The sequence below is a fragment of the Cebus imitator genome, unplaced genomic scaffold, assembly GCF_001604975.1.
Source record: "Cebus imitator isolate Cc_AM_T3 unplaced genomic scaffold, Cebus_imitator-1.0 Scaffold238, whole genome shotgun sequence".
NCBI lineage: Eukaryota > Metazoa > Chordata > Mammalia > Primates > Cebidae > Cebus > Cebus imitator.
This window is the reverse complement of record NW_016107553.1, coordinates 1,494,372-1,508,210: the sequence shown is the minus strand read 5'-3', so window position 1 is coordinate 1,508,210 and position 13,839 is coordinate 1,494,372. Positions and strand designations below refer to the sequence as shown.

The following is a 13,839-nucleotide window of genomic DNA, read 5'->3' as shown; positions in this document are numbered from 1 at the left end:
GCCCTAGTATTTAAGATTTATGAGAATTTGTTTCTGGGACAGAATAGACTCTGTTGGTCCGCTGTAATTTTTTCCTCATAAAAGTCATCAAACTCCCTATCATTGTAATTTAAACAGACATTTCATACAGAAACCTTTTCTTAGCATCTCTCTGTGGGGATGTTTTTCATTTTTTCATTTTCTTTCTTTTTTTTTTTTTTGAGATAGCGTCCCACTCTGTCACCCAGGCTGGAGTGCAGTGGGCGTGATCTCGGCTTACGGCAACCTCCGCCTCCTGGGTTCAAGCAATTCTTCTGCATCAGCTTCCTGGGTTGCTGGGACTACAGGCACATGCCACCACACCCGGCTAATTTTTGTATTTTTTAGTAGAGACAAGATTTCACCATACTGGCTAGGCTGGTCTTGAATTCCTGACCTTGAGATCCACCTGCCTCAGCCTCCCAAAGTGCTGGCATTACAGACGTGAGCCACCGCACCCGGCCTGTGGGGATGTTTTTCTTCACAATTTCTTCTTTTGGAAATATCTTCCATAGAGCTGAGAAGTTAGACAGTTTTCCTTATAGTGAGGGTTAGGCTTCTCAAGATTTGATAAGAAAAGTTGTATTTTATTCTGTCTTGGTATCCCTTCAGGCTACCTTTCAATTTCTTGTGGGTTTTGTTTTGTTTTTGAGTATAAGAAGCCTCCTGAAGTCTCTTGTCAGCTGTGCTCAGTTTGGCAGAGTCACAGTTTGGTTCTGGAAACTTCTAGGTGGTATGAGTGTAAAGCTCGTACTTTGCAAAGCAGCTCCCTCTCTTGGGTACACTCTGAATCCTGTGCTTAAATTCCAGGATCTCATATCCCTTTTACGGATGGATGGACTTGTTATGTATTCACTTGAATATCTTATAGCTACCCCAAACCCAGCATTTCTAAGACTAAACTCATTCTCTTTTTCCTAAATCTATTTTTCTTGTATTTGGTATCTTAGATAGTAGTGTCTCCTGTTTCCACAAGCCAGAAACTGGGGAGTACATTAAACTTTTCAGGAGTATTGATACTGTTAATGTTATTTGTTACTAAGTCCTACTTAGTTACTATCAATTCTACTTCAAAATATTTGTAGATTCCATTTTCCCCTCTACATGGCTGGACTGTTAAACGGAATCATTTGTTTTCCTTTTCTGTATTCTCTTCTTCTGTTGGTTACTGTCCTAAAATGCAAATAAGACCACACCACTTCATCTTAAGGGATTCCCTGTAACCTTTACTTAAGTCCAAGTTCCTCAGTCTCATCCTGGTACTTGTCTCCTTTCTATGCTCTAGCAGTATCTGCTGTCTTTCAGATTTTTGAATATACTAGCTGTTCACTGAGAATGTCTTCCATTCTTTCACATTTTTCTGTTCTGCTTTTTCCTCCCAAAAGTTGGCTTGAACATTACGTTGTCTGTGAAATCTTCTGCCATCACCCATTACACTACTGCCAGCAAGAGATGGTCACTTCATCCTCAGTGTGTATACTATTATACTTTTCACACTATAATTGCTTTTTTTTTTAATATTCTTAACTAGACTGTGAATTTTTTGAGTGAATGATTTTGCCCTGTTTATTTTTGGTTTCCTGGGATCTAGCTATTATGCCTAATATGAATGGCACAAAAAAGTTATTTAAAAAAATTAGTTTAGAGCTGAGTTTTAGGTTGTCTAGGGAGAATTTTTAAAATTCTAATATGAGAGATGAATCCATCTGAGTAGTCTCATGTTTAATTAGCAATAAATATCTACAATTTATATTCTAAGTTAACATTTTTCGTATGATGTTCTCTGGCACACTTTAATATTGCTCTTTAGGGCAGGGTTCCCAGCCCCTAGGCCTCAGACTGGTACCTGTCCTGTCTGTGGCCTGTTAGGAACCAGGCCACACAGCAGGAGGTGAGTGGCTGGCGAAAGAGGGTTACTGCCCGAGCTCCGCTTCCTGTCAGATCAGCCGCACTGGATTCTCCTAGGAGCGTGAACCCTACTGTGGACTGTGCATGCGAGGGATCTAGGTTGTGTGCTCCTTATGAGAATCTAATACCTGATCATTTGAGGTGGAACAGTTTCATCCGAAACCATCACCTGCAAAAAAAGGCTGGGGGCCACTGCTCTAGGGGGAACAAAGGGACTAAATAGTCAAATAAGTTTTGGAAACCTGGGTTAAATCAAGTTAAACAGATTTCTTTACCTATGAATTGTAAATCCCGAGAAGGAGGATACAATATGTAATATTTATATAATTCATTTGAGCTTAGAACCCTTTTTTCAAGGAACATCTATTTTTGCTGTGTGAACTGTTGGTTTTGTACATAACATAATTTGGAAACAATACTCTAAATAAGTGATTTTATACTCTGAGGACAGAAAATCATTGACAAAATTAGTTTGGGCACAGAGGGAAAGGGAGTCCACAGGAGTGATAATAATTTTCTGCAGTACAAACCTCTGGGGGGCAGCCAGGATCAAAGTCTAGGAAAGAGAAGAGCCAGGTTACTGCAACTTGAATGGTCTGAAAACCTAAGAGTAGAGAAGGGCTTGTTGCCAGCTACATATGCCTTAGAGAGAATTCACCTAAAAGAGCCAGTGCATGACCTTTCTATTTGCGAATAGAACAGAATAACGACAATCTGTCCTGTCAAAACAGAGAGAATGTCTCGCTGATATGCAGTGTGTAAGGAAATTAAAATCCCAGAATTAAGTTTGTATCTTTTTCTATTTCTGGTAATGAAGTTCTGATAGGAAAGTATTACTCAAATGCCTAAAAGAAGGTATGAGGGTTCTCAACTTTTTATTCTGTGTAAATGTTGTTTTTTGTGAATGATCAATTATGGGATAACAGCTTCTGCATTCTTAGCCTTCACAAACTGTGAGCATTTTCAGTGGGAAGTAAAATAAGCTTGCAACCTGATGCCATAGTTCCTTCTGTGAGGTTAATGGCTAATTCAGGGAGTTGGGAGTATGGCCAAAGAGTGAACCAGCCCTCCTTGCCAACACACAATATGCCAACTGAGGAAATACATGGTTCTGCATAATTTTAAGACTGTTTAAAAAGGAAAAGAAACCGGGTGCGGTGGGTCATGCGTGTAATCCTAGCACTTTGGGAGGCTGGAGCAGGAGGATTGCTTGAGCCAGGAGTTTAAGGACAGCTTGAGCCACATGGCAAAACCCCATTTTACCAAAAAAAAAAAAAAAAAAAAAACAACTAGCTGGGTGTGGTGGTACATGCCTGTAGTCCCAGCTGCTCTGGAGGCTGAGGTGGGAGAATCACCGGAGCCTGAGGAGGTTGAGGCTGCAGTAAGCTGTGATGGTGCTACTGTACTCAAGCCTGGATGACAGAGTGAGACCCTGTTAAAAAAAAAAAAAAAGAAGTGAGAAGGCAAAAATCATGATGAAGAAAGGGGGCATCACTATAGATTCTACACCTACAGATACTAAAAAGATAAGAAAACATTGTGAACAATTTTTTTGAACTAATTTTGACCATAATCAGTTTTGAAATCTGAATTTTTCTTTCTTCAAAATAGGCACAGCATCAGAAAACCTTTAATGTTTCTCTGCAGAAAAAAAATAAAATGAAATTTGGGAAGAATATGTATATAAATCATGATAAAATTCCAGAGGAAAGCAGCGAAACTGTATTGAAACATTCACTTGAAGAAGAGGATGAGAATGAAGAGGAGGTGATGGGTTTCTTTCTTTTTCTACTATTAGATAATTTTTTTTTCTTTTGGATTGTAATGTACATGTATGATTTGGTCTTCCCATATGCAAAATGAATTTATGTTGTAAAAGTTGTCAGAGTCAAAATGGAGTCACATGTGTCAAACTTTGACAAAATGGAGCCTGCAAAGGCCATGAAGGGAGGGCCGTCATGCATGATTTGCCTGGTAACAGGAACTGTCACAATAAATTCTTTGAAACCACAGCTTACTGCATCAGCTCTACAAGGACAGCTAGCCACTTAATATGTGAACAGTTGTCTGTTTCAAAACAGGCCAGGCACAGTGGCTCACATTGGTAATCTCAGCACTTTGGGAGGTTGAGTTGGGCAGATCACTTGGGGCAGGAGTTTAAGACCAGCCTGGCCAACATGGTGAAACCCTGTCTCTACCAAAAATATAAAAATTAGCTGGGTGTGGTGGGGGACACCTGTAGTCCCAGCTACGTGGGAGGCTGATATGTGACAATTGCTTTAACTTGAGAGGTGGAGGTTGCAGTGAGCCAACATTGTACCGCTGCACTCCAGCCTGGGAGACAGAGTGAGACCTTGTCTCAAAACAAAAAAACAACTGTCTCACGAGGTCAATCCAAAACTGTAAGGGCCTAATTATAACTCCAAGATTACAAGTCCTTTCTATTAGCTATTGACGCTCACCAGTGAACTTTCTTTCAAAACAGTTTGCATAACAGTTTGTCGCCACAATAAAACTCTAACCTTTGTTCTCCAGACATGCCAGAGACCACCCCATCTATGCGGGTCCTGGATTGTAATCCTATTTCTTTGTTTATTCTCAAATTTTTTTTGCTTGGAAATTTGTCTCTATATATTTTTATTTCAAGTTGACAAAGTCAGTCAGACTGTAATGAGCTATTAGGGCAATGGAGTCATCTGAAATGTTAGTCTAAATAATTGACAGATAAACAGGATATATTGTAGATTATATTTATAAATCTCTGGTAGTGGAATCTGCAGTAAAAGTATAAATAAAGATTTTTATAGTGATTACTTATATTTGAATTATCTGTTGCAAAATTTTTATTTTGTAATGTCTTATCTTTTGGCCTAATTCTGGATAGTTCACCTTTTTAAAAAACTGGTGCCAAAATACTACAAAAATAACTGTAATATGATTAAAGTTAAGTCTTTCAATGAAAAAAAGTCCTTGTAAGTCTAGAAATTTTGAAATTATCCTTAAATATTTACTTTCATCATCTTTTTTTTTTCCTTTGAAGCGCTGTGGTTTGTATGTTTCATCTTCTGTATCCAAATTCATTCTCTCATTCTGTTTTTAGTTTTCATTTTTTTTTTTATATAGACAGCATTCACTCTGTTGCCCATGAGTGCAGTGGTGTAGTCATAATTCACTGCAGCGTCCAACCCCTGGGTCCAAGTGATCCTCCCACTTCAGTCTCCCGAGTAGCTAGGACTACAGGCATGTCATCACCATGCCTGGCTAATTAAAAGAAAAAATTTATAGAGACAGAGGTCTCACTGTGTCACCAAGGCTGGACTTGAACTCTGTATCTTGGCCTCAAATTATCCTCTCACTCAGCCTTCCAAAGTGCTGAGATTATAAGTGTGAGCCACCATGCCCAGCCTCCTATTGCTTTTGGAAGTTTTTTCTATAAGGCCTGATGCCGTGGCTCATGCCTGTAATCTTAGCACTTTAGGAGGCTGAGGTGGGCAAATTGTTTGAGCCAGGAGTTCAAGACCTGCTTGGGCAACATGACAAAACCCCTTTCCTACAAAAATATAAAAAAAAATTGCCAGGTGTAGCACTTGCATTTTCAGCTACTTGGGAGGCTGAAGTGGGAGAATCACCTGAGCCAGGGGAGGCTGAGGTTGCATTGAGCCGTGATCCTGCCATTGCACACCAGCCTGGGTGACAGAGTGAGACCCCCATTTCAAAAAAACAAATAAAATTCTCTCCACAGAATCTTCTATTGAGTTTACTTTTTATTGTCTTTTTCCATTTTTTACAAAATTTAGCTATTATCATTGGAACCTAGTTATTCCCAATTATTTATAAGTTTTGCCTTGTCAATGAGATTTTAAATTCTTTTTCTAAGGACATAATTGGGATACAGTAAGAACTTTTAGTTGAACCATATGACTATGTACTCATGACTGCATTTGTGAATGAGCGAACAGCTGAGTGTTCACCATGTACATTTCTTTTTTTAGGTTTTTTGTTGTTTTTTTTTTGATACAAAGTCTTACTGTACCACCCAGGCTGGAGTGCAGTGACACAGCCATAACTTACTGTAACCTCAAACTCCAGAGTTCAAGCGATCCTCCTGCTTTGGCCTCCCAAGTATTTGGGACTACAGGCATATGCCACTATATCCAGCTCATTTTTTTGTATTTTTAGTGGAGATTGGCAACTGTTATGTTGCCCAGGATGGTCTTGAACTCCTGGCTTCAAGTGGTCCTTTTGCTTTGGCCTCCTAAAGTACTGGAATTATAGGCGTCAGCCACCATACCCAGCCACTATGTACATTTCTGCTGTATATCTGAGGATGAGGTGGTACATACATATGTATTCACACAAATATATACATAATATATATTTGTATTTATATTTGTGTGAATATGTAATATATTTGTGTGAATATGTATGCATGTATATGTGTGTGTGTGTATATATATGTGTATGTAGTAAATATCTGCTATTGTACTGAATACAGACAAACAAACAGCCTTAAACAGTTAAATGCTTTCCTAATGTGGAATTTGTTAGTATGTCCTCATTAGTCCCTTGAAATTATTGTTAGGTTTTTGGTCCCTTGAAATTAAACAAATATTTTTGACATCTACTTTTTTGCTCTTTCTTAATAGTCAGAGGACCTCTGTATTATCTTCTCCTTTGAAGTGTAGAATGTTGAAAATAAACCATCTAGTCTTACTTCAATTTTCCCCTTTGTGTTCTGTATATCTTTCCTACTGGGAGCATCACCATCATGCCTTGCCCCCAGATCTATACTTTTAGAAGAGCTTGGTGGTTTCCCTGTTCTCTCAGATCTATTTTACTACTATACTGTACTACATTTTGTTTTTATCATTTTCCCTTATAAGCAATATTATATTAAAATAATTTAAGTTTACTCTGGAGATTCATGAGAGTACAAATGTGTTCCTTTTAAAAGGGTTTATGTACTTCTCAAGTTTGAGAAACTTAGTAATACTACATTTCATCAATTATAAGATTTTCTTTCACATAATATTTCAGAATTTAGGATACATCTTAAAGTTGATGATGTCATAGTTTTAAGTGGTGGTGTTTTTTTCTTTCTTAGTGGTCCATAAAATAATAGTGATAATGTCTTTAATTCATTGCAATAATGACTAATCATATGACCTGGCTGCCTAAGAAGAGGAACTTTGTCTATAGCTAAACCATAAAATCTGTGTATCAGTTTTACCTGAAACAATATTGAGGCATCTAGTTATCCATAGCAGTTTTCTGTTAATCTCTCACACATATCAAAAATATACAATTTCTCTCCTCTGTTACTTTAAATTAGAAACAGTCAACAGTGATAATAAACATACTTCAAAGAATAAACTACCAAACAAATGGCAAAACAAAATAAAGAAGGCTTTGTGTTTATATTGTATGCTTTCTATGGGGGAATTGAATAAATGTTGTAATGCAAAGTTCATGAATCTTCTTGTCTATCTTTAACTTTACATTATCTAATGGTGGTCTGGTAGTTTGACATATAATTTTTAAAAAATGGTTTAATTTTCAGGTCTTAACTGTTCAGGATCTTGTTGATTTTTCTCCTGTTTATCGATGTTTGCACATTTATTCTGTTTTGGTAAGTATGTTTTATGTTATATATATATATAGCTTTATATTATTAAAAAGACATGTATGTGTTTTAGGCCTTAAAATTGATAAAATCCTGTAAATCTTCACATAATAATTATTTATGGAATATCCACTGTGTGTAAGGCACTTATATTTTTTGTTTACTTATCAGTGTAATTTCAAGTGATATACCACTTCATATATATTTTAAGAACCTTAGAATAATATGCTTCCATTTCTCCCTATTGCCTTTATGCTGTTGTTGCATCATAGTTCTTACAAGTTACTTCTACATGTGTATTCATACTACATTGCTTTTATTTTTGATTTAATGTTCCTTTTTAAAAATAACTGGTTTATTGAGATCTAATTCACATACCAAAAAACCTTACCCTTTTAGAGTGTACAATTCAGTGGTTTTAGCATATTCACAAGGATGTGCAACCGTTACCACTGCCTAATTCCAGAAATGCTCATTACCCATTCCCCCCAACCACCCCTCCAGATCAATGGAAAATGTGTATCTGGCTGTTGTTAGGTGTGTATTCTATAGTTATCTGTTAGGTGTAGTTGATTTATAGTGCCATTCACATTTTTTACTTCCATGTTGGTCTTCTGCCTATTCTGTTATTGAAAATAGAAGTGTTAGAGTCTTCAATTATAACTGTGGAATTTTCCATTTCTTCTTTCAGTTTTGCCTTAATTTATGTATTTTTAGGGCCTTGTTGGCAGGTGAATATATGTTTATAATTGTTATGTCTTCCTGATGGATTGACCTATTTTTAAAAAAATGGTTAAATATTTTTCCTTATAATATTTTTTGTCTTAAGGTCTGTTTGGCTTTAATTAGTATAGCCACTCAGCTATACTAAGTATTCTAGCTGGGATTACAAGCACCTGCCACCACGCCCAGCTATTTTTTTTTTTTTTTTTTTTTTTTTTTTTTTAGACATAGTTTTGCTCTAGTTGCCCAGGTTGGAGTGCAATGGCATAGTCTCGGCTATACTATACTATTATCCTGCCTCAGTTTCCCGAGTAGCTGGGACTACAGGCGTGCGCCACCATGCCCAGCTATTTTTTTTGAGCACTGTTGGCATAGCATGTTTTTCCCCATCCTTTTACTTTCAACCTCTTCATATCCTTGAATCTAAAGTATGCCTCCTATAGATAGCACATAGTTCAGCCTGTGTTTTTTTTATGTTGTTGTATTTTCAGTCTGTTTTTTGTTTTTAATTCAGTCTGCTGACCTCTGCCTTTCAATTGGAGTGTTTAGTTCATTTACATTTAATGTTATTACTGATAAGGTAGGATTTACATCTGCTATAATATTTACCATTTGTTTTAATATGTCTTATATCTTTTTTGTTCCTCTATTCCTCCATTAGTACCTTCTTGTGCGTTAGATTTTTTTTTTTTTTTTTAAAGGCACAGTCTCGCTGTGTCACCAGGCACCAGGCTGGAATGTAGTGAGCCGTGATCACGCCACTGCAACCTCTGCTTCCTGGGTTCAAGCAATTCTCCTGCCTCAGCCTCCTGAGTAGCTGGGACTACAGGCATGTGCCAACATGCCCAGTTAATTTTTTTGTGTATTTTAGTAGAGATGGGGTTTTATCGTGTTGGCCAGGATGGTCTCAATCTCTTGACCTTGTGATCCGCCCGCCTCAGCCTCCCAAAGTACTGGGATTACAGGCGTGAGCCACCATGCCCAGCCTAAATAGATATTTTCTTATGTACCATTTCATTTCCTTTGTCATTTCATTTTTTTTTCCCCTTGTGATGGAGCTTCCTTCTTGTTTCCCAGGCTGGAGTGCAATGGCACACTCTCGGTTCACTGTAACCTCTTGCCTCCTGGGTTCAAGTGATTCTCCTGTCTCAGCCCCCCGAGTAGCTGGGATTACAAGCACCTGCCACCACACCCAGCTAATTTGTTTGTTTGTTTGTTTTGAGATGGAGTTTTGCTCTAGTTGCCCAGGCTGGAGTGCAATGACATGATCTCGGCTCATTGTAACCTCCACCTCCTGGGTTCAAGCGATTATCCTGTCTCAGCCTCCTGAGTCGCTGGGATTACAGGTGCCTGCCACTATGCCCAGCTAATTTTTGGTATTTTTAGTAGAGACGGGGTTTCACCATGTTGGTCAGGCTGATGTTGAACTCAAGTGATTCACCTGCCTCAGCCTCCCAAAGTGCTGGCATTACAGGTGTGAACCACGGCACCCAGCCGGCATTTACTTTTAAGGCATTTTGAGATTTGGATTATTGATATAATTGAAAAAGAATGGTAATCACGTTAACTAAAGTGAATAAAATTATCTTTATTAATGAACTTATTTTTTAGCCTACTATTAAAAAGCAGGGCTAACTCTACCCTTATTAGCTGACACAAAATGATGTATAAGTATGATACAAATGTAAACTTATTTTTGTAAATAAATGAGAGATGTTTCAAGTGTACTGAGTTCTATTGAATGTAAAAGGAATTTCTCTTATTAAAGCTATAACCATACTGTAGTGTAAAAACAATATTTTATGATTAAATAATTCTTCAAATGTGAGAGTTAAAATATGTCAATTTCTCAGATTCTTTTCAAATTTGGTATTTTATCTTTTATAATGTTGATTGGTATATGCATTTAGGTAAGCAGAGACTAGATTCCATCAAAGATTACTCTCTGTGGTAATTTTGGAAATTAAATTTCCTTTAGTCTAGTCTCGTGTTTTCTGTTTTTTCTTTTAACTAGATCATATTGGCTTCGAATCAACGTGAAGTTATTTGTTATTGCCGTAGTTAAAGAGGCCTATGTTGTAGTTTGATTCCTCCATAACTCCTTTCAAATTGTATGCTCTCCTATGGGTTTTGGGTTTGGTAGAGAAAAATGATGTTTTGCTTTGGGAGTGCTTAATTTTTCTGTTTTTATGTGGGCACAGTAAGCTGTAGTAAAATGCCAACAGCCCCTTTTGTTACTTTGTATTATCTCTGTGCCACACGTGTATCATTCACAAGGATGGAGGCCATGAGAGTGTCTTTTGTGTCTGCCATTGCTTCTGATGCTTCATAAATATTTGTTGAATTGTTGTTGACTGACTTTAATACCACACCCAGATTTTAAAATAATTTTCTATATGCCCTCTGGGAAAGACTTTATCTTTATACCTTGTTCAACAAATGTTAAACAGAAATTACATGAGGTTTCAGTATGATGTTCCCTTGGAGTGATGCAGTAGGTATTAAGTTGCTTTTTATTCTTAATGATTAAAATTTAAGAAGTACCTGCTGGCTAGCACAGTAAAACCCCATCTCTACTAAAAATACAAAAAATTAGCCAGGCGTGGTGGCACTCGCCTATAATCCCAGCTACTCCAGAGGCTGAGGCAGGACAGTCACTTGAACCTGGGAGTTGGAGGTTGCAGTGAGCCAAGATTGAGCGACATCACTCCAGCCTGGGCAATAGAGCAAGACTCTGTCTTTAAAAAAAAAAAAAAAATTAAAAGGTAAAAGCGTAATTATCAAGGTAATCAAAAGTCAATGGAGGAGAACCAGCAGAATGATAGAAAACTTTAGTCTCCATTGAATCAGCTTTGTGATGACTCATAGTTTAAGATTTATTTTTCTCAGATATTCAAAATAAATGGTACAGATAGTGATCACTCAGAATTTATGTTTTTGTAATTAACTTTTAATTTTCATAATTTTAGTTCTTTATATGTTTTTATGTCCTTATACAGAATTTATGCATTCAAGAAACTTGCATTTTAAAAGATGTTGACTAATTCAGGCAGGACTCTTCCTTTTTAATAGTATGGTCTTAGTGTTTTATGCTGTAAATTTAATAAACTTTCATTAGCATGATAGCTTCTGTTTGATACATATGACAAAAATTATTTGGTAAAGCTAATTTCCTTTTTCTTTTTTTTTTTTTGAGAGAGAGTCTTGCTCTGTTGCCCAGGCTGGAGTGCAGTGGCATGATTTTGGCTTACCGCAACCTCTGCCTCCTGGGTTCAAGCAATTCTCCTGCCTCAGCCTCCCACATAGCTGAGATTACAGGCGCTTGCCACCACGCCTGACTAATTTTTGTATTTTTAGTAGAGATGGGGTTTCTCCATGTTGGCTAGCCTGGTCTCGAACTCCTGACCTCAGATGGTCTACCCACCTCAGCCTCCCAAAGTGCTGGGATTACAGGCATGAGCCACTGTGGCTGGCCACTAATTTCTTCTTATTATAACTCCTCTTCCTTCTACTCATTATTCCAGTTCTACCATTTCCCAGCATTATAGCATTGGAAAAATTACTTCCCTTAGTTGAGTTTCTTATTTGCAAAATATGGTTAACAATTTCTAAGGCTTTGTTGGGTATTAGAGTCAATATAAATAATAAAAGTATTTGGTATAGACCCAGTGTAAAATAGCACTCAGTAAGTGTTTAAAGAGTTATTATAAAAGGGTTACATTGATATGTATGATTTTAAGGACTAGATCTGTTGACTGTAAGTCCATTTTAGCCAAAAAAAGCTCTGTGTCCAAAATTCTAAGGTATCTTATTCTGTTTGATCAAATATGAGTATTCCATGAAAGGAAAATAGGTATAATGTCAAAAAAAGGGATTCTTTTTGGAGAATGTGAGAATGTTGCACACAATATTCACAATGTAGCTTATCATAGCTTATCATTTTTTAGACTTTGAGAAGTCCTAAGAGCTTATCTGACTTTTCTTAGCTGGCCATGTCCTAAACTTTGAGTATAGGGATCATTTTTCTTAGAATACTGAATATTGAATGAGTTAATTTCCTAATTATTTGATGAAGACTGAATGTAGGGTGAGAATTGCTGCCCTTGGACTTTTTAAGGGTATATGAAGGTTTCTAAGGGGCCCTGGGGTGGAAACTTTAGGGAAATGCTTTTTAGATCCATAGCTTTCTTTCTAAAAATGGTTTGTTTGGGAACCCCAACCTGTCTTCAAAATAGTTCTCTTACTGTTGGTGCTCTGCTCATTATTCTCTTGGGTTCCTTTTCAGCTAGAAGCTATAACATATCAGATTACCAGGGTTGAGATTAATCAAGTATAGTATGTGGATATGGTGTTTGAGAGCCTAGATTCCTTGCCTGGATTAGGACAACAATGAGATATAACTTATGCTCTGAAGTTGCAACATGGAATCAGGCACAGAATTTTTTGCCTGAAAGGTACCAAGGATACCAAATTCCTCTTGTTCCTTCTTTTACTTTCTTCACTTCTTGAGCAGTTTCCTTCTTGAACATTTCTTTAGTTTATCGTTGATCTCAGATTCTGTTCCTAGGACAGCTACCTAAGATACTGACCATATTAATTATTAATTATCAATTGCTATATAACACACTGGCTTCAGACAACAAACTATTATTTTACAGGGTTAGCAGTCAGGGTGTGGCTTAGCTGGGTGGTTCTGGCTACAGGTCTCTTATGAGATTCTGGTCAAGATGTCAGTGAGGACTGCTGTCATCTGAAGGCTGGAGGATTTGCCTCTATGATGGCTGTTGGCAGAAGGCCTCCATTCCTTGCCACATAGGCTCTCCACCAGACTGCCTGAAAGTCCTCAAGACATGGCATCTGGCTTCCCCCAGAGTGAGTCATCCAGGAGAGAAACCAAGATGGAAGCCATAATGTCTTTTATAACCTAATCTCAGAAGTGACATACCATTACTTTGTTTATCCTGTTGGTCACATAGATTAACTCAGATACATTGTTGTGGGACCACACAGGGTATGAATACCATGAGGTAGAGATCTTTGGAGGCCATTTTGAAGGCTACCACATTTATTTTAGAAATGAAAATCATATCCTTCATGATACTCAGTACTGCCATGGTGCATTGTCTTGAGGTGTAAATACTTCCAGGGTGACAAATAAAGGAGAAGTCTCCTCAAGGAACTGTATTAGGCGTTTCTTTCTTTCTAATTTTGCACAGATTTCTGTTAAGGGTAAATCATGTTAGAAACAGTATATTTTTGTCCTGTTGTAGGATATTCTGAATTTATATACATAGTAGGGAGTAATGACATAGATAGGAATAATGGTAGTTTCCTTTTAATGATGTGATCTTTTCCCCCCTAGCTATTGACAGCAAATATATTGCTTTTAAGCGAGAGTTCTAGGCCGGGCGCGGTGGCTCAAGCCTGTAATCCCAGCACTTTGGGAGGCCGAGGCAGGTGGATCACAAGGTCAAGAGATCGAGACCATCCTGGTCAACATGGTGAAACCCCGTCTCTACTAAAACTACAAAAAATTAGCTGGGCATGGTGGCGCGTGCCTGTAATCC

General features: G+C 37.5%; 1 protein-coding gene across 15 annotated transcripts in view; it reads left to right on the top strand.

Moving 5' to 3' along the window:
* The window catches only part of EXOC6 (exocyst complex component 6), a 219,542-nt gene that overhangs the window by 69,982 nt on the left and 135,721 nt on the right, over positions 1-13,839 (top strand). For all 15 annotated transcript variants that reach the window (XR_001816353.2, XM_037727728.1, XM_037727727.1 and 12 more), the window contains 2 exons: positions 3,538-3,693; positions 7,487-7,555. Coding sequence is in view for 14 of the 15 variants with exons in the window: in XM_037727728.1 (XP_037583656.1) it covers positions 3,538-3,693; positions 7,487-7,555 (225 nt within the window). In the remaining variant the exon portion in view is untranslated. The remainder of the gene's footprint in view (positions 1-3,537; positions 3,694-7,486; positions 7,556-13,839) is intronic.